Source organism: Oncorhynchus masou, chromosome 17, assembly GCF_036934945.1.
Source record: "Oncorhynchus masou masou isolate Uvic2021 chromosome 17, UVic_Omas_1.1, whole genome shotgun sequence".
NCBI classification, from domain to species: domain Eukaryota; kingdom Metazoa; phylum Chordata; class Actinopteri; order Salmoniformes; family Salmonidae; genus Oncorhynchus; species Oncorhynchus masou.
In genome coordinates, this window is record NC_088228.1 from 32,099,481 (window position 1) to 32,126,775 (window position 27,295).

Here is a 27,295-nt window from a genome sequence, read left to right on the forward strand (position 1 = left end):
TGCAGATCTGAGCAGACGCTGAAAGAGTGGGTACAAATTATCTTTAAAAATTAGAAAGGTCCTGATTTCCAGGATCTGCTTAATGTGCAGCCGTTTTGTAATCACAGTATTAACATGGTGTGTCTATTTCTGAACAGGCTCTGTGCTGGCCATGCCCACTCCTCAGCTGCCTGTAGCAGGTGTCCTTCAGCCCCAACCCGTCACTGCTGGAGAGACTGTCATCGTCCCTGACAACCTGCTCAACACATCAGGAGTCCGTCCTGTTATCCTCATTGGTAAATCCTCCTCATAAAACTGTAATCTCAATTTTAAAGACACTTGTACTGTACCCGGATGTGATTTAGAGAAAAGAAAGAAAGACACACTCTATATAACTCCAAATTATTTAATGAAGCAACATTTCAGGACACAGTGTCTTCCTCAGGGTATATGATTGACTGACTGATTCTGGTGTTTGGTTTGCAGGGCATGGCACATTACCATACTTCTATGGGAACGTGGGGGACATTGTGGTGAGCCCCCTGCTGGTGAGCTGCTATAAGGGCAACCAGTTGACTGAGAAGACACTGGCCAGCCTGGGACTGACTGGCAGCCAACTACTCAGTGTGGAGACCATGATCCTCCTCACCCTGCAGTACCTTGCACGGCTAGGTAAAGGCCTCAAAAGACTCTCACACACACACACACACACACACACACACACACGCATGCACGCACACACAAACACACACACACACACACACACACACACACACACACACACACACACACACACACACACACACACACACACACACACACACACACGTTACATATGGAAGGCTTATTTAAAAAAGGTTTAATCAGACATTGAGGCTAATCGTTGGGAGGCTGAGCTAAGCCAAAGCCTGGTTGTTTTAAAGTTTGGTATCACTTATGAGGTAGTTTGGTAACACTGATGAGGTAGTTGGACCCCGCTCCCCCATTGTAACTCAAAGTGCTCCATTAGCTGCTGCTGCTGCACATGCTTTCACTAATGCACTTTAGTGGCTCCAAATAGCTAGCATGACCTTGAGTTGCTAAGAACTGTAATTTACTATGCTTCTCAGAGTCATGACTGAAGAAGGACATGGATTTGAATCTAGCTGTTTTTTTCTGTCCGTCGGCAGTACAGAATGGTAGAGTCCGGTAAAGTGGGGGGGGTTAACAACAGCTGGTGCGCAATCTCTAATATTAAGGAAGGCTCTGGATTCTGCTCGTCTGAGTTAGAATACCTCATAAGCTGTAGACTATACTATTTACTGTCTGTATTTTTCGTAGGAGTCTATTTACCACCACAGACTGATGCTGGCACTAAGGCCCCACTCAATGAGCTGGGCACGGCACATAAGAAAATGCTCATCCAGTGGCGGAGCTCCCAGGGGCTGGTGATTTTAATGCAGGAAAACTGAAATCCCTTTTACCTAATTTCTACCAGAATGTCACCTGTGCAACGAGAGGGATACAAAATTGTAGATCACCTTTACTCCACATACAGAGACGAATACATAAAAGCTCTACCCTGCCCTCCATTTGGAAAATCGGACAAAAAGTCTATCCTTCTGATTCCTGATTACAAGCAAAAACTCAAACAGGAAGTACCAGTGACGCGCTCAATACGTAAAGTGGTCCGATGAAGCGGATGCTAAGCTACAGGGCTGTTTCGCTAGAACAGACTGGAATATGTTCCAGGATTCATCCGATGGCATTGAGGAGTTTACCACATCAGTCACCGGCTTCATTAATAAATGCATCTACGACATTGTCCCCACAATGACCATACTTACTTATCCCAACCAGAAGCCATGGATTACAGGCAACATCCACACTGAGCTAAAGGTTAGAGCTGCTGCTTTCAAGGAGCGGGACACTAATAAGAAATCCCGCTATGCCCTCCAACGAAACAGGCACAGCGTCATTACAGGACTAAGATCGAATTCTACTACACTGGCTCTGACGCTCGTCGGATGTGGCAGGGCTTGTAAACTATCACGGAATACAAAGGAAAATCCAGCCAAGTGCTGCCCAGTGACGCGAGTCTACTAGACAAGATAAATATCTTCTATTCTCCATTCGAGGCTAGCAACACTTAACCATGCGTGAGAGCACCAGCTGTTCCGTACAATTATATGATCACACTCCCCGTAGCCAATGTGATAAAGACCTTTAAACAGGTTAACATTCACAAGGCTGCAGGGCCAGATGGATTAGCAGGAAGCATACTCAGAGCATGAGCTGACCAGCTGGCAAGTGTCTTCACTGGCATTTTCAACCTCTCTCTGACCTTGTCTGTAATACCTACATATTTCAAGCTAATCACCTTCGTCCTTGTGCCTAAGTATGCCAAGGTAACCTGACTAAAGCCCCGTAGCACTCATATCTGTAGCCATGAAATGCTTTGAAATGCTGGTCATGGCTCACATCAACAACATCATCCCAGAAACCCTGGGCCCACTCTAATTTCTGTACCGCCCCAACAGATCTACAGATGATGAAATCTCTATTGCTTTCCACAATGCCTTTTCCCACCTGGACAAAAGCAACCCCTACGCGAGAAGGACGTTCATTGACTACAGCTCAGCGTCCAACACCATAGTGCCCTCTAAGCACATCACTAAGCTAAGGACCCTGGAACGGAACCTCTCCCTCTTCAACTGGGTCCGGGACTTCCTGATGGTCCACCCCCAGGCGGTAAAGGGTAGGCAACAAGACATCTGCTACGGTGACCCTCAAGAAGCAGGCAGAGTGCGTGGCCGCGCACGAGTCCAACACCATCAAGTTTGCCTACGACACAACGGTGGTAGGCCTGATTACCGACGACGATGAGACAGCCATAGGGAGGAGGCCAGGATAGCAACCTCTCCCTCAATGTTGGCAAGACAAAGGAGCTTTTCGTGGACTACAGGAAACGGTGGGCCGCACACGCCCCCATTCACATCGGCGGGGCTGTAGTAAAGCGGGTCGAGAGCTTCAAGTTCCTCAGTGTCCACATCACTAAAGACCTATCATGGTAAAAAAAAAAACTCTTCCCCCTCAGGAGGTTGAAAAGATTTAGCATTGGCCGTTCGGTCCTCAAAAGTTCTACAGCTGCACCATTGAGAGCATCTTGACTGGCAGCATCTTGACTGGTATGGCAACCTCTCGGCATCTGACCGCAAGTTCACACAGAGGGTAGTTTGTACGGCCCAGTACATCACTGGGGGCGAACTCCCTGCCATTCAGGACCTCTATACCAGGTAGTGTCAGAGGAAGGCCCTAAAAATGGTCAAAGATTCCAGCCACCCAAGTCATAGACCGTTCTCTCTGCTCCCGCACAGCAAGTGGTACCAAAGTGCAAAGACTGTTACCAAACGGCTCCTGAACTGCTTCTACCCCCAAGCTATAAGACTGCTGAACAGTTCATCAAATGGCTACCCGGACTATTTACCTTGACCCCCTTTGTTATTTTTTTTCTTTACCTTAATTGTTTTGCATTGGCTCTATGCACACTCACTAGACTCTACCCACACACTCACACATACTACACTGACACTCCAACACACACACACACGCACACACACACACACACACACACACGTATATTGACACCCCACCACACACCACACACTGATTGCCTCGTCACTTTTACCCTTACACACAGGTACATACAATACTGTATTACCTCAATTACCTCATACAAAAACCCATTGACTCAATACTGATACTCCTTGTATATATCCTTGTTATTGTTTTTGTTGTGTTACTATTTCCTTTTTTATTTAGCAAATATTTGTCTTAATTTTTAACTCTGCACAGTTGAGAATGGGCTCTGCACTGTTGAGAAATTAGATTTGATTGTCTTGTTCACATTGTAAAAACATAACAGCATCATCCCCCGCAAAACACAGCAAGTAGACATGGGAAACTTTCTTTCCTCTCTTCACCTCACCTCTCCTCTCCTTCCCTCCCCACTCCAGGTTCGGAGCAGATCCCTCTGAGGGAGGAGTTTGAGCAGATCGTGCTGAAGGCCATGTTAGTTTGTCCTGGAGGTCCCTCCATCTCTCCGGCCCAGCTGCCCTGGCTGGCCCGCCTGGAGGCCAGTGTCTCTGGGGGCAGTGTCCAGGTCCTGGTCACCTACAACTCCCTGGGAGAAGGCATCTCTGAGTCCCTGCGCTCGCTCTGTGACGGTCCGCCCTACCAGCAGTGCTTGCCCACCTACGTGGTTATAGTGTGTACCTCCAAGATGAGCGGCAACGAGTTCTGTGTGCTCGCCCTGGGTGAGTGTTCCTCCATACAGCCTGTACACTATGATACTTAGATGTGGTGTGTCTGTATTTTCATAGCATACTAAAGGAAGTAATTACAGTAGGTGAGCCTTGCCTGTGACCTTAAGACTTGTGTGAGCTCCCAGAGCTAATGCCTAGGCTTTAGCTCTGCGGGCTAGCACAGTCGTACGGTGCAAAAGAGACTCGGGCTCGTTCAGACTCATCTGTATGGGTCTTACAGGGAAGTACCAGGCACGAGCGCTAGCCGAGGGAATGCTCACCACCAATGAGTTCCTGAAGGAGATCAGCTACGAGCTCATAACAGGGAAAGTCAGTGTCCTGGCGTCACACTTCAAAACCACCTCACTCGGTGAGTATACCAGATGCCTGGGGACACGACATCAATGGGAAACACTCAAAGGTCATTTCTAAGGAGGAAAAGTAATGATTTAGGGTATCCCAATGAATCAATCAATCAATCAAACAAACATGAGCTGTGTTACAAAGGCATCAAGGACAATGGCACATATTTACCTTCCTAAATGCCGACTGGCCCATTCCAGCTAGGCAGTCACAGGACTGAAAAGAGACACTGTGTCACAAACAGACAGACATCAATATTTGATGAGTAGATTTTTTTCTGTAGCTGCTGTGTCTGTGTGTGCGTGTGTGTGTGTGCGTGTGTGCATGCGTGTGCGTGTGTGTCTCTGTGTCTGACTGGTGGTGGCCTGCTATGCTGTTGTTTCCAGGGGACAACCTGGACAAGCAGCTGGTGCGTATCCAGCGGAGACGGAAGGGCCAGGTCATCCAGCCCTTCCAGGGCGATGTCACTGACCACATCCACTCCCAGGATGCAGCCACCATGGTGCCACCCTCTGAGTCAGGTGAGGCACGGCCTCTGTCTGGCCCCTCTTCTGACCCTTCCTCCTCTTTCTGCTGGAGACTCTGACGCTATGAAGCTCCTGGATGAATAGATATGATAAGAAGCTACAGTATGTACTATATACTTGGCTCGAAGTTTCCAGTATGATGACGTGTGTGTGTGTGTCCCTCACCCCTCCAGAGCTGCTGAGTGAGATGTTTCAGATCCACCCTCCCCAGCTCAATGTAGCCAGGAGCCTGCTCTCCCAGGTGTGCTCCATAGCAGACTCAGGCAGCCAGAGTCTGGACCTGGGACGCTTTTGCAAGGTGGACTTCCTGGTTCTGGTCCCTCCGTCCCACATCCTGGTGAACCAGACTGCTCAACGCATCCGACAATCAGGTACTCATGATTTGGATCGAACGGCCGCACTGGGCAATACTACAATGGGTGAATAAAAATAGTTTCTAGTTGGTTGTAAAGAAGAGGTCCATGTCAAGACTATCTCTACCTGTTTTTTTGTGTTTTTTTACAAGGTTTCTTAGTTACTTGCGTTGGACTTATTGTAATCTCTTTCTGCCCGTCTCTAAAAGGAGTGCTAGTGGACCTGGGTATAGAGGATGCGTCCTCAGCCCACCAGAGGTCCGACAAGTATGTGGTGCGTCTCGACGGAGATGTCCACGGCAAGATGGAGGCCTTCATGAGGAAGGTCAAACAGAACCCCTACACCCTGTTTGTCCTCATCCACGACAACTCCCACGTGGACCTGACCAGGTAACACACACACACGCATGTCGAACACACACTCACACATTTGAGTATTGAAATTGTGCCGCCGACACTTGGTTCTGACAGATGTAGTAACTGAAAACATTGATACGGTTAGAAGGTCTGTCCTCGGCTGCGCAGTGTACTGAATAAGAACAGAACAGCCCAAGCCAAGACAGAACAAGACAGAGAAGAGCAGAGGCTTCTTTTTAGTCATACATATAGAACAGGACAGAACAAGTTTCCCCAAAGGAAACCTCTTTTTTGTTTCCTCTCTCTGTGTAGTGCCCTGTCTGGTTCGGTGTGCCACGGAGAGCTTCAGGGTCTGGCTGACAGGGTGGTAAACTGCCAGGAGGTTCTGGAGGCTATGAATCTGCTGGTGCTGCAGGTCAGCTGCTTCCCATTCACCCTGCAGACACGACAGTCCCGCATCAGCGTCCACAACGAGGTGCACTGGCCAGCCAACACCGACAGCTTGGTGAGTGGCCCTGCGCAGTGGTTCATCTCTGCCACCTGGTGGCAGTTATATGGAATTACATGTACATTATTTGAGTAATTTTTTAGGTTTTGTACAATTTTGGGGGAGTGCCAAGATGGAGGCACCTTGGCTTCAACACAGCTCCCCCCTATTGGTGTCTAGTGTATATATAAATTATTGGTCAGACATGTAGATGTAACTAATAGACAGAGAGATTAGTCAATTTGCTCAGACAGCAGCTGATGTTCCTGTGTCCCACCCATAGGGGGAGCTGTCTCCTAAGGAGCTGGTGTACTTTGGCCTGAGGGACTACAGCAGCTCTCTGCAGTGGGGGGTGGCCAGTCCCATCCTGCGCTGTGACGACGCATTCGAGAAGATGATCAACACACTGCTGGAGAGGTCAGTCAGTCACTCGGGGTCAGGGTTTAGGGCTCATAAAATCTCTAGGGGCGTTTTAACCTCTCTGGGATAGACGGGACACTTGCGTCCCACCTAGCCAAAAGCCAGGGAAAATGCAGAGTGCCAAATTCCAAAAAATTACTATAAAAATCTAACTTTCATTAAATCACACATGCAAGATAGCAAATTAAAGCTACACTCGTTGTGAATCCAGCCAACATGTCAGATTTCAACAAGGCTTTTCGGCAAAAGCATAAGATGCTATTATCTGATGATAGCACAACAGTAAACAATGAGAGAGTAGCATATTTCAACCATGCAGGCGCGACACAAAACGCAGAAATAAAATATAAATCATGCCTTACCTTTGACGAGCTTCTTTTGTTGGCACTCCAATATGTCCCATAAACATCACAAATGGGCCTTTTGTTCAAAATATATATCCAAAATGTCAATTTTTGGCGCGTTTGATCCAGAAAAACAATGGTTCCAACTTGACCAACGTCACTACAAAATATCTCAAAGGTTACCTGTAAACTTTGCCAAAACATTTCAAACTACCTTTGTAATACAACTTTTATTTTTAAACGTAAATAATCGATAAAATTGAAGACGGGATGATCTGTGTTCAATACAAAAAGAAAACAAACTGACGCTACTTTTCTGGTCACGTGCCTCTCTCAGACAGTCCACTTCAAGTGACTCTCATTCAAGATGGCCGTACATCTTATTACACAAAGGAAAAACCTCAACCAATTTCTAAAGACTGGTGACATCCAGTGGAAGCGGTAGGAACTGCAAGCAAGTCCCTTAGAAATCTGGTTTCCCAATGAAAATCCATTGAAAAGACAGTGACCTCAACAACAACAAAAAATCTGAATGGTTTGTCCTTGGGGTTTTGCCTGCTACATAAGTAATGTTATACTCACAGACATGATTCAAACAGTTTTAGAAACTTCAGAGTGTTCTTTCCAAATCTACCAATAATATGCATATCTTATCTTTTGGGGATGAGTAGCAGGCAGTTGAATTTGGGCATGCTATTCATCCAAAAGTGAAATTGCTGCCCCCTATCCCGAAGAATATAGTCCTCTTCAGTGGAGGCTGGTGGGAGGACCTAGTTGAGGACAGGCTCATTGTAATTACTGGAATTGAACAAATGGAATGGAGTCAATGGTTTCCGTATGTTTTATGTGTTTGATACTATCCATTACAGCCATTACAATGAGCCCGTCCTCCTATAGCCCCTCCCACCAACCTCCACCGACCGGTCCTCTTTAAAAGAACCAATCTCAGTCCTCTTTAAAGTGAACTCTGGGGTATAAAAAAAGCTAAAGAACTCAAGTTCTCTTTGTATTCACACTGCCCTTGCCTTTGAATGAGGGCACTTGGGCATTTTGCCAGTTCACTTATTTTTGTGGTCCGAGTCCCCTTTGCATTCATATTGCTATGTTTTGAAAGGAACCCAGATCTTTTTCAAACATTCACTCAATGCACTTTTTTTCCGTGAACCTGCACATCATCATCTTCTCTCTTTCATGACACCGATGTCAGGGGTTATGGCAGGGGAAACGTTGTTCCAATAGTCTAGTGTGTGGTGCGGGAATAATGACAAGGGAACCTGGGGAGTGTTGTGTTCACATTGCCTTCAAAAAGGGAACCAGACTGCGAACCTAAATCGAGGTGGTCTCAGTTCAGTTTGCTTCAGGGGATCTTTGTTTTATTATTATATGTATATTTTGTCATTTATACCCCCTTTTTTGCTTCCAAATTTCGTGATTACGATCTTGTCTCATCGCTGCAATTCCCCAACGGGCTCGGGAGAGGAGAAGGTCGAGTCATGCGTCCTCCGAAACATGACCCGCCTGTTATTATGTGTATGTGAATAACTCACATCGGAGAGTTTGGTAAACTGCAAGCATAATCCTTTCCTCTGGTGTAACATGTTACAGGTCATGACATCATAATCAGACACTCATAATGCACCTGTTTATATAACCTAGATAGGTGCCCCACTAGCGCCATCTCTGGGTTGGCATTATGCCCATTATCTTAACATCTTCCTTTCCATTTTGATACCTTAGTGAAAATACCTATTTACATTATCAACACCTATTTTATTTTTATAAGATTTTTTTTAAATTGTTCATCTCTTAAGGGACATACCTAAGGGGCAGTCTTCCCAGTCTCCCCTTATGGCCCTCCTGTGCCCTATGCTCTCCTGAACTGGGCGTATGTCCTTCCGTTTCCTTCGATACTTTCGTCCCTTTACTTCCACTTCATATGACCTTGCGCTGACGTGCCCTATGCATGTGCCAAGACTCCATGTGACATCTCTGGCGTGAGGTGACAGGAGCACTCTGACAGCTTGGCCTTGTTTTATTACAGGCAGATGTTTTGCATGCTGGTCATAGTAATATTTTGACTTGTCCTGATCTGCACATTTGTGTGCCTGAACATCCCCAATTACCTTTGGTGCGAGGAGCTTGGGAGCTGTTGGCAACAGAGAGCGGGTGCTTCTAGACATTAAGCTCTGTCCAGGACTGCTGCCGAAGCACAGGCTAAATGGCTTGCCACACATAGCCTTTGTGACGCGAGTCTTTGCTATTTTCACTGCCGACTCCGCCTTTACCATTACTCTGACTGTGGTAGGGTGAGGAGGTCACATGATGGAACTCCCAGGTTTTTACAAGCAAGGAAGAGTCTTGACTCGTGAACTGTGGCCCATTATCCGGTATATGCTAAACTGCTGCTTACAACAGCCAAAGATCCAAGCGGCTGTTGTGTCAATCACTTTCTCCACTGCCCCAAAAATCTGAATAGTAGTCCACTACAATCGGAAAAGGAATGTGAACAGATCCGTTCCCCCTTTAGGACGTGCTGGTACGTCATGTGGGTGCAGCGTTTCCTTTTGCTGCTTAGGTAGATGAGCATTACATATGCTGCACACAGCCACAAAATGTTACATTTCTTGGGTCACGTTGGGCCAGAATACTGAGTCTCTGGCTTTCCTGAGACTGGCTTCGACCCCTGGGTGCCCTGCATGGATACGAGAGAAAATCGTTGGGTGTAGAGTTCATGGCACTACCACCCTGTCGCCTTTGTAGATGACCTCTTCCGGCATTGTGAGTTCGTCTCTGTCCAGTAGTCCCTCACCAGGATGGGCGGACTCTCTCTTGTGTCCAGCCAGCCTCTTAGGATCTTCCCGTGTGTCACGTGTGCTCCTTCTCCAGCCTCTGGGTCACCAGGCTGCTCGTTAGAGCGCACACCTGTCACCAGCGTTAGGCGCATAATGGACTCACCTGGACTCTATCACCTCCTTGACTACCTGACCTTTAAATGTCACTCCCTTTGGTTTCTTCCCCAGTTGTCATTGTTCCTGTTTCATGTCGGTGCGCTGTTTGTGTTTTGTGTTCACTTGTTTCTTTTATTTATTCAAACATTGCCTCCCTGAACTTGCTTCCCTACTCCCAGCGCACATCGTTACACCGTGTCTGCGGGGCGATGATTTGATCAGTAGCATGGTTCACATCTTCAAACTGAGTGGCATGGCTCTGGTCTCCGATTGGAGGCGTGGGTTCAAATCCCAGTTCTGACACCATGTTATTATCTGTATGCGAATGACTCACATCGGCTAGTTTGGTACACTGCAAGCATAATACTTTCCTTACAAGTTACAGGTTTGTTTATATATCCTAGGTAGGTGCCCCACTAGCGCCATCTCTGGGTTGGCATTATGCCCATTATCTTAACACTGCCAAACTGCACTTCTTAACCCCCCTTCGCTTAACCCAGAAGCCAACTGCACCAATGTGTAGGAGGAAACACCGCTCAACTGACGCCCGAAGTCAGCCTGCAGGTGCCCGGTCCACAAGGAGTCGCTAGAGAGCTCCCCAAAAAGCTGCTCAACCAGTTCACCTGGACACCAAACCTGCCTTGACACATCTAACACCACCACCTCTCCTCTCCTGGTTGCAGACACCCCCACCTGCACAGCATGGTGATCAGGAGCTACCTGTTGATCCAGCAGTACACTGAAGCCATGATGGCTCTGACCTCCTCACCTTCACTACGGGATCACATCACCCCGGAGACCCTGGCCATGGTGGAGGATCTGATCAGTGCCCCGGGCCGGGAGGGGACCAAGGGCCGGGGCCACATGCTGCTGGTCCGGGTGCCCTCTCTGCAGCTGGCCATGCTGGCCCGGGAGCGCCTGGAGGACGTCAGGGACAAGCTGGGTCTTCAATTCTGCTTTGCTGTGCTGCTGGGAAGCCCTGCCACCGAGCTCAGCCTTCCACGACACTTCGCTAACCGACTCAGGGTGAGACGAGAGGTCAGGAGGGAGGGCAGGGTGGCCAATTTGTATTTGCCTATTCTTACATCTTAAAGGCCCAGTGCAGTCAAAAATTTGATTTCCAGTGTTTTATATTTATTTCCACACTATGAGGTTGGAATAATACTGTGAAATTGTGAAAATGATGATAAGAGCTGTTTGAAAAGACCGCCTGAAATTTCAGCCAGTTTTGGTGGGTTGGAGTTTTAGCCTGCCTGGTGACATCAGTTAGTTAATAGCACAATAAGAAAGAAAATTCCAAACTTCTCTGCCAATAACAGCTAGTTTTCAGTTTTCCACTCCACCACTCCAAGACAGGCCTAGCAAAATTCTTGCTTGAGAAATTGCTCTTTCCCCCAAGAAGCTATATATATTATTATTTTTTGGGGGGGGAGGGTCATTTTAATTGAAAACAATCACAATTAAACAAGTACTTAATTGTTACCCAGAAATTATTTGATATTGAGATGACCTTGAACACCACACCTCTCTATGACAGAAGTGGTTTGATGAAGATGTCTTTAAAAAAATGTCATCATATCAACGACTTTCATCAGACTGAGACATAACAACCTGGTTTTAATTTGGCTCCGAAACATTTCTAATTGTGTGTTGTGTTGTTTCGGCAGGCCTGGCGGGGCTGTGAAATTGAAGACTGGGTCCCTCACACCTATGAGGATCTGGAGGGTCTTCCCTGCATTGTCATCCTCACTGGAAAAGACCCTCTAGGAGAAACCTTTCCAAGGTACTACTGACATGACAGAATCTACATCTGCTGTAGAAGGTGCACCGTCAATTGGATTGACTTTGTAGAATCGATTAAAATCCTCCACCTCACCTTGACACCGGATCTTTCCCCCTTAGGTCCCTAAAGTACTGTGACCTGCGTCTGATCGACTCCAGCTACCTGACGCGTACGGCCCTGGAGCAGGAGGTGGGTCTGGCCTGCTCTTACGTGTCCCTGAGGGTGGTAAAGGAGCCCTGCAGGTCCATGGCCCCCAAGGACCCAGAGACAGACAAGACCAGTGGCCCTCAGGACCCAGACCTAGAGCTGCACATGGACCTGGAGATGCCCCAGAGCAACAGCAGCGCTGCTACCAGAGGCCCTGGTAGGTCGCTGGACAAAAGAGACCCAACATGTTTAGGAAATGGGGACGAGATGATTGTTGTAAGGGTTTAGAATACTGCGTAGTGATGGTGTTACAGTTGTGTTTATGAAATCATTTTGAAATACTGTACTATGAGTCTGAACTCTCTCTCTCACCGTCCCATGCCTCTCCCTTCCTCAGGCTCTCTGGCGGAGAACAGGGTCAGCTCCTCTGACATCCCTGACTCCTCCCAGAAGCCCTCCACCTCCTCCTGCCCCCCCGGAGGCAAGACGGGCAGCATCATGATGGAAGACGGGACTGGCACGACCTCAACATCCCCCCGCCGGGTCAAACAGGAGTGTGACTCCCTGGGCAGTGCCACCTCCCGCCTTTCCAATGCCCCTCCCTCTTTCTGCTCCTCCTCCTCCTCTTCCTCCTCCCCCTCCACCTCTTCGACCCAGCACCCCAGCCAGTCTACGCAATGCGGCCGGGGCAGCAAGTCGCCTCGGGTCTCTCCCCGGACTGTCATCCTGTCGCGCGCGGCCTACAACCTCCTAGCTGGAGAATCAGGGAGCCAGCTGAGCTCCTTCTCCCTGCTGCCTCACGCCGATGTGGGCTGGAGCAGCCCGCTGAGGCCCCTCTTCACCCCGAACTTACAAGGGTCAGAGCAGAGCCTCTTCTACAGACAGTGGACCGTAGCCAGACAACATCATGCCGACCACGAGGCCCCCCCAGGGCCACACCCACGACGCCTGCTGCTCAGCGGGCCCCCACAGGTTAGAGACCATACACATATTAACATATCATCTCTTGTCTATATCAATGACAGCTTCTCTCCTGTACAAGTCATGCATCGTATTCTAGAGCGGCATGCTGATATTCATTTTCCTCACTTATCCCTCTTCAACCAAGAGAATATCGACCGAGTTGTATGGAGTCCTAAGAGGCGATTGTGTATAATGACGGTATTCGAATGGATACCACAGATTGAGTGGCAATGGCTGCATGCAATGAGTGCCAGTGGTAAAAACCAGATAGGTTGTGATTGGTTGAACAACTCTGTTTTGTCACTCTGATAGGTGGGGAAGACGGGTGCCTACCTGCAGTTTCTACGCATCCTGTTCCGTATGTTGATTAGACTGCTTGAGGTGGATGTGTATGATGAAGAGGAGCTGGAGGAAGGTGAGGAGAGCAGGATCCCCTAGTTAATCTTTTCTTTATCTGTCTGTTCCTCTCTCTCTCTCCCTCTTTCTCTCTCATTTTCTCTCATACTGTCTTAGTCGAGAAACTGAGGCTGATGTCAATGTATGTTGTATCGTTCTCTTCTAGCGATGACGGATATGTCCGAGGCCACACCCCCAGCCAGCACCCAGTGGCCAGACATTGAGGAGATCCGCAAACTGCCCTTCGACCTCTTCCCCAGAGACCCTAAGTTCAGGAGGGCCAGCGCTGTTTACAGTGACAAGATGCCAAAGGGCTTGAAAGGTTAGCAGAAATAAACTCTTATTCCCATCCCTGTCATTGTAGGAGGAAGCTGCCCTTGTTTCCCTGATTCAGGGTCAGATATTGCTGCGCCTTCTACCTCGACTTCTACCTCAAGCATCACTGTCTATGTATATTGTACATGCAGCTTTGTCCCATAGCATATGGGTATAACTGTAATGTTTGTCCACGCAGATCCTAAACTGGAAGGAGAGAGCAAAATGCCTGTGAAGAGGGAAACGGTGTCGATACGGCTGAGTATGTTCGCAGCCCACAATGCATTTCACCATTGTGATCAGTGTCACCATTACTGTGAAGCCAGCCCAGCCACACAGGTGAGTACACAGGGAGGGAAAAGAGCCTTGTACAGTATTTAGATATTAATGAACGGCCCTGGGAAGGAAAGGGTAGCTAGTTTGTCATTGTGAAGAGATCATTTGTCTCGAGGGAGAACTTGATTTATTGGCTTAACGCCTATTGCTCCGTTGTTTGGTCTCAAGCCCCTCCCCCCTTTTCTAAACCTATCGAAAAACCACCGTCCAGCTTGTAGAACGACTGGTGTGCTGAGCGGGTCAGTCTTTTGTGCTGAGACGTGTGCTGACCAGTGCAGCTCTGTCTGTACTGGAAGTGTACATGTGTGTAATAATGTGTGTTATGCGTGTGTAATGTGTGCGCAACCATGCGCGTGGTTGTGTTTGTGTTCAGCTGTCGGAGTGCACATTCCACGCCTTCACGTTCTGCTCGTCCATGCTGGGAGAGGAGGTGCAGCTCCACTTCATCATCCCCAAGGCCAAGGAGCAGCACTTTGTCTTCAGCCAGCAGGGCAGTCACCTGGAGAGCATGAGGCTGCCCCTCATCTCTGCTAAGGTAAAGGGTGATGGGGGAAATCAGTGGTGATTGGGGGAAAACCTTGTGACAGCCCTCGAGTTCTAAGAGTGTTTTATTTAATTTTTTAACCGTTATTTTACCAGGTAAGTTGACTGAGAACACATTTACAGCGACGACCTGGGGAATAGTTACAGGGGAGAGGAGGGGGGGGGTGAATGAGCCAATTGTAAACTGGGGATGATTTGGTGAACGTGATGGTTTGAGGGTCAGATTAGGAATTTAGCCAGGACACCGGGGTTAACACCCCTACTCTTACGATACGTTCCATGGGTCCTGTGTGGCTCAGTCGGTAGAGCATGGCGCTTGCAACGCCAAGCGTCGTGGGTTCGATTCCCGCTGGGGCCACCCATATGTAAAAGTAGTGGCCCCAGCCGACTTGTAAGTCGCTTTGGACAAAAGCGTCTGCTAAATGGGATATATTATATTATATTATTTAATGACCTCAGAGAGTCAGGACACCTGTTTTAAAGTCCCATCCGAAAGACAGCACCCTACACAGGGCAGTGTCCCCAATCATGTTGTGCCCAAGATGAATGTTATCAATAGTGACAAGGAATGTTCTCATCCTTCAGCTTCTGTAATCAGTAGTGCATTCTATGTGCTTAAATGAAATAGTGCCATAAGCAACACAGGCACGCACATCATCATGTTACAAGGAGTTGCCACATTTCACACACAGCGCTAACTATGCACCTATGTGTCTCTCGTTCGCTCACTTCGGTTGTTCGATGCTACTAGGCCCTAGCCTAGTGGAACCAGCCTGATCTTGCCATAGCTCAGCAGCCAGTCTGCTTGATCAAGCTACCTGTACTGTAGCCTGCTGCACTATGCGTCTTTAACTACAGCTCTCCTTCTCCCATCCCAGGACCTCAGTCTGTTGAAAAGTCCCATCTTCACCCCGACCACGGGGCGCCAGGAGCACGGCCTTCTCAACATCTTCCACGCCATGGAAGGCACCGCCCACCTCCACATCCTGGTGGTCAAGCAGTACGAGATGCACCACTACAGGAAATACTGGCCCAACCACATCCTGCTGGTGCTTCCTGCCATGTTCAACAGTGCAGGAGTTGGTGAGTGTTTGGGCCCCTGGGTATAGTTTCCCCTAGGTACATATCTAGGATCAGCTTCTCCTCCCTCAATCCTAACCTTAACCATGAGTGGGGAAAATATGAAACTGACCCAAAATCAGCGTCTAGGGGAAACTTTGCTCTACTCCGAGTGTCTGGCAATCAGTCATTTTAAATAGGTTAACTCATTTTATTGGTTTATTATCCTCAACCCTGCTTGGAGAGTTGCAGTACTACAGGTTTTTGTCCCAGCATAGTGCTCAGTAAGGTGTTTCCCTGCTGAGCGGTAGCATTGAGGCCCATAGTCGTTTGTGATAAAACACTCAACAAAGAAACCATACAGTTGCCTTGCGATGTATAACCTATATTTAGGCATTTGTTTAATTATACACAAATGTATTTTACATTCTTAGTTTTTCCAGTAGCTTATCTCTCTCTGATGATAATGATGCATCTACAGCAGTCTGTGTGAAATTCAAGAGATATACTGTGTCTATATTGCCATCTGTTGAGTAAAGCATGTTTGGACACATAACTATAGTAGGTACTTGAGATTTGAATATGGCAGGAACCAAAAGGGAAGGACCCGGCCAATGAGAACACCAGCAGGCCAGTAGTCTGATATATGGATCCACCATTTAGGTGTGTAGCCTTTCTGTATGGACCAATAGTGTTGCAGTACAACAAGCACATGTCAGGTGCAGTAATAGGGGCATTGGGTAAAGGCTGACCAACAAAGTAAAACTTGGAATTCAGGTCAAAGTTCAGACTGTCATGTGAGTTGGAGCTTTAGAGTTGGAGGTGAAACTCTGTGGTAGAGTTCTTGGGTCAGTGGTTGACTAATGTTTTTCTACTGCGACCAAACAAGCTGTAACTATGACCCACTTAAAGCTGTTGGAATTGACCTTGGTCATAACTAGACACCAGACTTTTTCCTGGTCAGGTCATGTGGCCAGGCAAATAAATGAAATATAAGTGGGTCTCCACCAGCATATGTACTGTATCATTATAGTTATTATGGGGCGGCATCCCATTAGGGAACTAGGGTGTCCCAAATGGCACCCTATTCTCTGTATAGTGCACTACTTTTGACCAAAGCAACCACTGTCTGGGATGCAACCGCTGTCAGTAACATAGCAGTAACATTACTGTCGTATCTGTCCCAGGGGCGGCTCGGTTCATGATCAAGGAGCTGTCGTACCACAACCTGGAGCTGGAGAGGAACCGTCTGGAAGAGCAGGGGGTCAAGAGGCAGGACGTCTGGCCCTTTATAGTCATGATGGATGACTCCTGTGTGCTCTGGAACTCACACCAACCCCAGGACAGCAGCAGGTATGGGTTATAACCAAAACAGGTTCTGTGAACATTCTCAGAACATTTATTAGGTTGCCCCAAAAAGTTCTAATAACCCCAAAATTTTCCAGTTGTGCTGATTAATATATAATGTTTGTATAAAACATTCACCTGGTGTTGTAAGAACGTTCCCAGTGTAACGGTTGTTTTAGGAAATATCGGACCAATATGCAGCGTGGTAAGTGTTCGTCATATTTATTTAATGAACACAGAAGACAAGCAAATAAAGAAAAAACGAAACAGTCCCGAATGGTGAAAAACACTGAAACGGAAAATAACCACCCACAAACAAGAGTGGGAAAACAGGCTGCCTAAGTATGGTTCTCAATCTGAGACAACGATTGACAGCTGCCTCTGATTTGGAACCATACCAGGCCAAACACAAAGAAATGTAAACACAAGAACAAAACATAGAATGCCCACCCCAACTCACGCCCTGACCAACCTAAAATAGAAACATACAAAAGGAACTAAGGTCAGGACGTGACACCCAGAACATATTTTTTAAAATATATATATTTCAATGTTTTTGGAATGTTATCAATCTAATGTAAGATAAAACCCTAACTTGAACTTAATGGGAAAGTTAGCTAATGTCCTGGGAATGTTCCGGGTTTGCTGGGGGAAACTGACACATGCACTCACAGAAAAAACACCCCAGAAGGAGTCACATTATTGGTCCATGACTATCCATCAGCAATGAATTCTCAGAAAGAACCGTATATATCTGGACTCCTCTATCAACAACAATACTAATATCTGTCTCCCCCGCTCTTCCCTGTCTCCCTCAGTGATATGGCAGACACCGGGCCCAGTCTGACCAACGTGTCTTTAAAGACGGTGCTGCAGCACATGGAGGCCACTCCTAAGATCTCCCTGTATGCCGTGTGCGGGGCCCGCAAGTGGAGCAGTGCCCTGGCCCGCCGCCTGCCAGCCCTGCCCTTCTCCCGATGCCACCTTCACGACTTTGTCATGCTCAACGTTGAGCTGACGCAGAACGTCCAGTACGACCTCAACAGGTACAGTTGTGAGGAGGTGGATTTCAACCTGAGAGCCAACAGCAGTGGTCTGCTGCTCTGTCGCTTCAACCACTTCAGCTTGATGAAGAAACAAATTCTCTTTGGAGGACACAAGGACTTCCTGGTCAAACCCAAACTCATCGTGAGTGTTCTGCTCTTCCTTTTTCTACCTCACCTCCTGGTCTGAGATATATATATATATATATTGTGTATATATATATATATATATATATATATATATATATATATATATATATATATATATATATATATATATATATATATATATATATATATATATATATATATATATATTGTGTGTGTGTGTGCGAGTATATGTGTGTGTGTGTGCGAGTATGTGTGTGTAGTCTGAAACACAGTCCGTCATCCTAACGCCTACCCTGCTCCCCCTCTAGGTGATGGAGAACCCAACCGCCATCAGCCCATCCCAGTACATCTGTGCCCCAGACAGTGAACACACCCTCTTGGCCGCCCCGGCTCAGTTCCTCCTGGAGAAGTTTCTCCAGAGCTGCAGCCACAGACTGTTCCCCAAGGCAGTACAGAACAGTAGCAACCCCGTGCTGTCCATAGACAGCTACCTCAACATAGGCCCTGAGGTAAGATCCAAACCCTAGACAGCTTCCTCAATATAGGCCATGAGGTAAGATCCAACCCCTAGACAGCTACTGTACCTCAACTTAAGCCCTGAGGTAAGATCCAACCCATAGACAGCTGATGTACCTCAACACAGGCCATGAAGTATGCAGCAACTCAGTACTGTCCATAGACAGGTACCTCAACATAGGCTTACCATGAGGTACGAGCTGAGCAAGTCTGGTGGGGAGAATGTGAAAATCTTGATATTCATGTGTCCAACTCATGCATTGATTTTCTGCGAAATAGATTTATGTAAAAAAAAAAAATCAGCCCAGCGCAGGTTTACAGTGAGAACAGATCCCACAAACTGTATCCATGATTAAAAGTCCCGACTGAGATGGCGGAGACGTGACTGTGCTTTCTGCATCCCCAGGTGTCAGTGTGCTACGTCAGCTCCCGACCACACTCCACTAACCTGGACCACCAGGGTCTGGTCTTCAGCGGCCTGCTGCTCTACCTGTGTGACTCCTTTGTCGTCTCTGGCCTCCTCAAGAAGTTCAGCTTCCTCAAAGGTAACTGATGCTACTTCAATGTTGTTGTTTTTTTGTTGCCCTTATGCGATGTTAAGTGTAACCTCATCCCGAGTTGCTTTACCATAACCAATATTGGGAGGTTAAGTCAATGTAATGTACGTATGTGAAGCCAATGGTTATTCATCTCCAATTAAATTAACTTCATTGATGCCACTTTTCGGGTTTGTTCTGTATTGCAATACATGCATATACAGCAGGAAAACCATAGCACCTTTCTGATTGGTTCCCTGACCTATGGCCTCTGACCCCTCACCCCTGACTCTGTCCATAGGTGCCACTTTGTGTGTGATCTGCCAGGACCGTAACTCCCTGCGTCAGACCATCGTACGGCTGGAGCTGGAGGACAAGTGGCAGTTTCGTCTGCGGGATGAGTTCCAGACAGCCAACTGCAGCGAAGACCGGCCCCTTTACTTTCTCACAGGACGCCATGTTTGACCCTGAGACTGCTGCCAGACCTGCCCAAATGGCCCTCCTGTCCCATCCACCCTAACCAGACAGAAGGATACACACTAACCACTGATCTCAGACCAGTTAACAATCACGACGGTTCCCTGTCTGTTAGGGGGATACAACCACTGTTCTCAGATCTGTTTAGCCGACCTCCTGTCACACAGACTCTGATCACGCAGGAGTATAACATCTGTTCTCACATCAAGGCCAAATAGCCCAAAAAATGGACAGGTGGCCATCATCAATGTGGATGTGATGTCTTCTCCTCCTACAATATGAGCACCTCCACAATGCTGCGCTATGTTTGGAACAGAAGTGGTTGGACAGTGAGTTTTAACTCAGACTTGTGTTGGGGTCTGTCCCTAATCTGAGCCTAATTCAAATTCAAAGACTTTACTGTGCAAAAATCGGCATTGTCAGTGAACTTCTGGATATGCTAACGTATTTCTTGCTGCAAAAAGGGACTCTCGTCATTGATAATGGGACTTATTCAAAGATTGTAAACGTGGCGCTGTGGCGAACACAGCTCTTGTCGGGATGTTCCGTCACGGACATACGCTTTATCTCAGGGTTTTGAAGGGAGAGGCAGCAACGAGTTGCCCGTCGCTAAAGGAAAACTACTGCTTTTCTCTCTTGTCTTCAGTGTCAAGTGTTGTTACTTATTACCCATTGTAATGTTGTTGATACCCCTGATATGAGCCACAAAAGACATCCACATCTGCACCTTGCCTCCTCTACTCTCCTCTCCTCTCGCTAAAATCCCACTCCGTTGTTAGATTACTAGTGTAAATATTATAGATTCTGGAGTGTATTAGAACTCTATCATCTAGGTCTAGTATATCCATTTCTGTGCTGCTCAGTCAGGGAAAAAAGTGTCTAGTTGATATCTAAGCCACTTTGTAGTGTACAGTCCTGTCCACTTACATTTGACTGGCAAGCCACCGTAAGGGATCCTGTTGCTCTTGTGCCTTCATATTGCAACATGTTGTCCCTAACTGAACTGTTCCTATGACAATGTCTTTTTGATCATCTAACTGAGCCAATCAAATGGAGCGAGGGAGAGCAGGAAGAGACCTGTTGACCAATCAGTTAGCTCTAATGGCTTGATGCTCAGATACAAAGTACAATTCTATTTCATGTTATGCGGAGGATGTATATATCCCAGTAGCTCCCACTACTAGATGAGGATGCTATAGAAAGAGCAAAGCTTCAGTGGCACCTCTATCTATCTTGCTATTGACTGTGCCTGTGGCCTTGTTTATGATTGTAATATTACTCCGTGATCTGTTCTCTGTGCCTGATAGTATAGATAGATGGCTTAGGCCTCCCCCCATATACCTTAATTCATCCAGTCTACTGACTTACAGTTGCAGGGTTTTCACACGAAACTATGGATAATCAGAGAGTGGGCGTGGACTGCTGTCATCATCAGATGAATACTGTAGGTCAATTCATCTTCCTGAAAGCAGGTAGGAATGGTTTTTATATGTTACTGCACAGGGTCATCCAAAGAATATGCCTTATTAAGTGTTGTTGTTACATAGATCACTCATTTGCAGTGAAGGGTAATATTGTAATCAGTCTTACAATGGAGAGGCCAATCCAATTAAAGAAATTGTGACGAAACATCTGTCCGGTTGGGGTTAAGAGGTTAAGTTGGATTTGAGGACAACTGTCTGTTGTTAAAAGCTTTGTTTACATTATTAATATATTCAATCAACCCCGTTACGGCTCGTGGAGGGTTTCTGACCATTTTTGTTTGTTTGTATTGTGTCACGTTTAGCGGTAATGTTTGGGTGTCATGATGATGGCTTTCTGTCGCATTTTTTTGTGTTTGCCAGCCAAGGCGCAAAGAATCTACCTAAGATTTTACCTTCTTACCGTGTTCGTTTCCCTGGCTTTTCTCATGTCAGATGATTCTCATCATTTTTTTTTCCTTCATGAAAATCATGTCCTTTACATGAGAGATTCTTATTTATTTGAACAAGCATTTTGGACTGATAATCATATGGAAGTGTAATAATATTGACTGCATGCTGACTGAGCGAGCTCAAATCAAGAAGCGTAGCCTCTTCTGAAAACCATTGACGAAGGCTTTGCACAAGACCAAGAGCTCTTGAGTCTTATCTACTGAATGTTGAGGGGTAGGAAATGTGAACTTGCACTATACAACTTGCCAGCAGCAACAACCAAAAAAGTATTGATCATTGTCATCAGAACTGTACGGGGTAAATGATGAACAAAGACACCGAGAAAATATTGATGACACTATCAGTAAAGACAGACAGTGTTGATTGATTCATCGGATTGATTGATGATCAGACCCTTCGATATTGATCATACCCTTTTGACCCATAGAATGTGTCTTGTTTGTAGATAATTAGATGAACACATACAGTAACTTATGCAATTTGCTTCTCACAATCTTCACTGAAGTATTATCTGTTGTGGGTATTTAAGTGTCTTGCTAAAGATTTGGCGACCCAACCCATGGTAGGCTTGGCCACAGAGTCATCTACCTCATGTTGACCATTGCGGTTGTTCAATATGTGGGCTGTGAACATTTGACTTTGGGGAAACATGCTTTTGTTGTTGGAATTTCTGAATGTAATAAAGTGACATTACAATAAACTAGGGAGTTGTGACAATGTTTTGTTTTATAAGGTGAACTGTGCTCACATTAAACAAATTCAATGAACGGGTGCTACAAAAGGTGGATCCATCTGTTTGTTATATTGCTCAATTAAAAAGCACAAGTTTACTTCCTCTCTCCTGGAGTAGCATTCTTGTTTTTAAAGTAATCCCCCGAGGCTACGTTTTCGAATAATCTGTTCCTTACAAAAGGCTTGTAGTTTGGTAACACAGTTTTTTTTGTCGTCAATCTATCCCATAACCTTTTTCAACCTTTTAAAATGACCCTCGAGTGGTATTCAAAGTTTGAGAGTTGTATTTTAATTCCTAATTCTATGGTCAATCCATGTACTGCACTACGCTATTTATAAGCCATGGGAGGTAGTATTGGGACATGGGTGTTTGATTCACCTCCAACCCCAGTGTGGTGTAACACCAGGTTATATGTCATTCCACGTCTACAGAGTAAATGTAACTTCTATGGAAATGTAACACCATTTTGGGGTGTACAGTGGGGCAAAAAAGTATTTAGTCAGCCACCAATTGTGCAAGTTCTCCCACTTAAAAAGATGAGAGAGGCCTGTAATTTTCATCATAGGTACACTTCAACTATGACAGACAAAATGAGAAAAAAAATCCAGAAAATCACATTGTAGGATTTTTAATGAATTTATTTGCAAATTATGGTGGAAAATAAGTATTTGGTCAATAACAAAAGTTTATCTTAATACTTTGTTATATATCCTTTGTTGGCAATGAAACGTGAAACGTTTTCTGTAAGTCTTCACAAGGTTTTCACACACTGTTGCTGGTATTTTGGCCCATTCCTCCATGCAGATCTCCTCTGGAGCAGTGACGCTTTGGGGGTGTTGCTGGGCAACACGGACTTTCAACTCCCTCCAAAGATTTTCTATGGGGTTGAGCCCTTGCTGATGGAAGGAGGTTTTCACTCAAAATCTCACGATACATGGCCCCATTCATTTTCCTCTACACGGATCAGTCGTCCTGGTCCCTTTGCAGAAAAACAGCCCCAAAGCATGATGTTTCCACCCCCATGCTTCACAGTAGGTATGGTGTTCTTTGGATGCAACTCCGCATTCTTTGTCCTCCAAACACGACGAGTTGAGTTTTTACCAAAAGGTTCTATTTTGGTTTGATCTGACCATATGACATTCTCCCAAACTTCTTCTGGATCATCCAAATGCTCTCTAGCAAACTTCAGACGGGCCTGGACATGTACTGGCTTAAGCAGGGGGACACATCTGACACTGCAGGATTTGAGTCCCTGGCGACATAGTGTGTTACTGATGGTAGGCTTTGTTACTTTGGTCCCAGCTCTCTGCAGGTCATTCACTAGGTCCCCCGTGTGGTTCTGGGATTTTTGCTCACCGTTCTTGTGATCATTTTGCCCCCCATGGGGTGAGATCTTGCGTGGAGCCCCAGATTGAGGGAGATTTTCAGGGTCTTTTATGTCTTCCATTTCCTAATAATTGCTCCCACAGATGATTTCTTCAAACCAAGCTGCTTACCTATTGCAGATTCAGTCTTCCCAGCCTGGTGCAGGTCTACAATTTTGTTTCTGGTGTCCTTTGACAGCTCTTTGGTCTTGGCCATAGTGGAGTTTGGAGTGTGACTGTTTGAGGTTGTGGACAGGTGTCTTTTATACTGATAACAAGTTAAAACAGGGCCATTAATACAGGTAACGAGTGGAGGACAGAGGAGCTTCTTACGGAAGAAGTTACAGGTCTGTGAGAGCCAGAAATCTTGCTTGTTTGTAGGTGACCAAATACGTATTTTCCACCATCATTTGCAAATAAATTCATAAAAAATCCTACAATGTGATTTTCTGCATTTTTTTTCTCTCATTTTGTCTGTCATAGTTGAAGTATACCTATGATGAAAATTACAGGCCTCATCTTTTTAAGTGGGAGAACTTGCACAATTGGTGGCTGACTAAATACGTTTTTGCCCCACTGTATCTCACTAACGGTTGCTATAAATCCAGCCACTTACAGATTGGATTAGTTTAGAAAAATGTAAGTTTCTTATCTTTGTGTAGCATAAGATTAAAAACAATTAGTACATGCGAAAATACAGATATTGAAACAAACTATTTTAAAAATCAACCTGCAACGGTGCATGATGGGAAATATGACAATCAGTCTGTGGATAACTCCATAGATTTAACTCCCTGTCTCTGGTTACCAATAAAGGAGTTAAAAGTACTCCGTCCCAATTAACTCCCGTTATCAACAACCAGCTCCAGGGAGCATATCACTCTCTTGAGAGTTAAGATAACTCCCATTCGAGTGCCGCCCTAAAATATAACACTGTGATTTCAACTATACTTGATTTACTGTGTATTTGTCTGTTTCTCTCCCCCACTCCCTGTCTCTCAGAGCACTACTGATGCCCTAGGTGTACCATTTGTGGTAAGACATAATTAATCCTCCAGGAATATAAACAACATCTGTATAGTAAATCTTTCCTGGGTTACATGTGCACCCCCCCCCCCCTCCTTCTTTCCACATGTATAGTTGTAACAGAAATATTATCCCGGTATAGCACACTTTGTCCACCATTTCAATTGCATTGTTTCTACATTGCTTTGTAAAATGTCATTGTCACATTGCCCTTAACAAAGAAGCCTATTGCCCCTCTTCTGAGGATTCCATCTGAAAACTATTCTCAGTCGTTCAGCCCTCGGGCTACTTTCTCTTTAGCTGGCAATACTGTACTTAATCTAACCACGCATATTTTACATGATTAAAATGTTAAATATCTGACATAATGAATTATGAAACAGAAGTAATTGAACCTCATTGCTTAGTTAGATAAGTGTGTGTGTGTGTGTGTGTGTGTGTGTGTGTGTGTGTGTGTGTGTGTGTGTGTGTGTGTCTGTACTTGTTTCCCTACATTATCAGGACCCCATTGTCCAAACAATTCACCTGAATGTCCTGAAATGGTAGGAAAACAAGAACTGCTTGTTAAAATGCTATTTTAAGCTTAATGGTTAAGTTTACGATTTGGGGTTTAGGATTAGGTAAAGTAGAAAAAGTTTTTTTTAAATGGTCAAACATTTTCCCCTCCAAAAAGTTCTGAAAGCCATATGTGTCTGTTTGTGTCTGGTCAATACAATATAGGTCACATAGATTCCTGATATTATGAAATGTGTCCACTGTCTACTCTAACGACTCTCTCTCCCAAGCTTTCTAGAACCATTTAGCTGAAACCAACACTGTCTGGGAGCTGTGTGTGTTCGTGCATGTGAAGGATTATAGCCCAGTGTCAGCAGTACCATTTGAACCAAGTTTTGGTCGAAACACAACACCAGGACAGCCAATGACAGTGAGTCGGCCAAATCCGGCCAACCAAAAACAGAGAGCCCGGCATAGCGTGACACGTGTCATAACCTAATGACCTGGCTATGTGGCACGTGATGGGTTATATGATAAGCCATGCGGCTTCTGTTCTGTGTGCTGTCGAATGTTACCTCCACAGGACCTCTGAATGTCGTAAGAGGCTGTGTGAGGTCATCTGACCCGTGGACCAGAGCTTAGCAGAGAACCATCACCATGTGAATCAGATCACAGATGATTTGCTTGCATTCTGCAAAGATGTTAATATGAAGAGGGAAATAAAAATGTATTTACATTGGAGTATGTTTTCACTAAGGAGGTGTCAAAAGTAGAAACATATAATTTCATTCTAGTGGTGGAAATAGGGATGGATGATACAACATACTTGTTATTATGCCACATTCACTTAATGTCAGAAACTCAGACATTTCCGACTTGCTTGCTCATTGTAGAAAGAGTTTCCCACTCGGTAAGTATCAGAATCAACCAATAGGGAGCTCTACACAAATAACATTTGAACTCAGAGGTCCCAAGTTTCTGACAATGACGTGAACGTGGCATTACACATCTCTTGGATGATACTGAAGCTGATGCAAACAGTGGGGCACTGACCAAATTACCAAACCCTTAAAAGTCAATAAAGTCAGGCAGAGTCAACTGAGGAAATGCATTAACAAGCAGAGCACTTGAGAGAAGAGAGACAGCAGACAACTGCACTGCAGTAGGCTTAATTTAGTTATGTATTACATACAGCAAAATTCACTTCATATTGATACATGTATATACTGGTACTTTTACCACATAGACAATTTAATTTGAAAATCTTATTGCTAGGCATGTTAAATAGAATGTTTTTTTTTTAAATATAATATAAAATGAAATATAATATCATAAATATAATGACTAACAAAATATGTCCTTTGTGCTACTGATTATGATGCGGTGTTCTAAGTCGTAAGGTTCAGGACGTGATGGCGATGAGACACATGCTACTTAATGGCCACGGGGCAGAATAAAGAAACATACAAATTCCACAGGAATAAAGTCATAGGTGCATTTGAAATGACACCCTATTCCATACAGAGTGCAAAACCTTTGACCAGGGTCCATGAGGTTCTGGCCAAAGGTAGTGCACTATATAGGGAATATGGTGCCATTTTGTATGCAGACAATGTCTGAAACAGTGCATTGGTGACAGTCCGGTTGCCAAATCTGGTGCTACTTTTGCGAACTCCTTTATGGTAAACAACTCCATTCACATTGTTGTCTTAAGCAGAACCTGACTGGCACCCAGGCTGCATTGATGAAATATGCATCTGGCGCAGGACCACAGTCAACACAGAGGGTATGCATATACATCCCATCTTACTGTAACACAATCCTATGTTCAAATGTGCAATATATCATACACGTCACTGTATCTAGCACCTTCATTTTAACGTGAGGTTTCAGGTTGATATGCTCAGCAAATACCCTACAAGTAGGGTAAAATACAGTACTGGTCCATGAAGTAACTAAGACTTGGCTGTGTCTTTAACAACCTGGACAACAATAACCTCCCTGTGGTATTTGTATATTCATTTATTAGGCCTTTTGGGAATAGTTACTTACATATTAAAAATAATTTAAGTCAAGTGTGTTTGCATGAAGGAATTAGAGGCATGATAGT

At 45.5% G+C, this 27,295-nt stretch overlaps 1 protein-coding gene across 3 annotated transcripts in view; it reads left to right on the top strand.

Annotated features, from left to right (window-relative positions):
* The window catches only part of greb1l (GREB1 like retinoic acid receptor coactivator), a 46,265-nt gene extending 23,861 nt beyond the window's left edge, over positions 1–22,404 (top strand). For 2 of the 3 annotated variants that reach the window (XM_064993039.1, XM_064993041.1), the window contains 23 exons: positions 138–275; positions 466–651; positions 3,975–4,274; positions 4,504–4,632; positions 5,012–5,146; positions 5,326–5,523; positions 5,715–5,895; positions 6,175–6,367; positions 6,633–6,766; positions 10,745–11,087; positions 11,729–11,844; positions 11,964–12,208; positions 12,389–12,963; positions 13,267–13,369; positions 13,517–13,672; positions 13,865–14,004; positions 14,375–14,536; positions 15,423–15,627; positions 16,791–16,956; positions 17,769–18,138; positions 18,413–18,613; positions 19,027–19,165; positions 19,458–22,404. In XM_064993039.1, coding sequence (XP_064849111.1) covers positions 138–275; positions 466–651; positions 3,975–4,274; positions 4,504–4,632; positions 5,012–5,146; positions 5,326–5,523; positions 5,715–5,895; positions 6,175–6,367; positions 6,633–6,766; positions 10,745–11,087; positions 11,729–11,844; positions 11,964–12,208; positions 12,389–12,963; positions 13,267–13,369; positions 13,517–13,672; positions 13,865–14,004; positions 14,375–14,536; positions 15,423–15,627; positions 16,791–16,956; positions 17,769–18,138; positions 18,413–18,613; positions 19,027–19,165; positions 19,458–19,621 — 4,679 coding nt within the window. In that variant the 3' untranslated portion in view covers positions 19,622–22,404. Of the gene's footprint in view, positions 1–137; positions 276–465; positions 652–3,974; positions 4,275–4,503; positions 4,633–5,011; positions 5,147–5,325; positions 5,524–5,714; positions 5,896–6,174; positions 6,368–6,632; positions 6,767–10,744; positions 11,088–11,728; positions 11,845–11,963; positions 12,209–12,388; positions 12,964–13,266; positions 13,370–13,516; positions 13,673–13,864; positions 14,005–14,374; positions 14,537–15,422; positions 15,628–16,790; positions 16,957–17,768; positions 18,139–18,412; positions 18,658–18,706; positions 18,992–19,026; positions 19,166–19,457 lie in introns of those variants that run through there. The other variant, XM_064993040.1, reaches the window with a different exon arrangement.
* Positions 22,405–27,295: the final 4,891 nt, after the last annotated feature.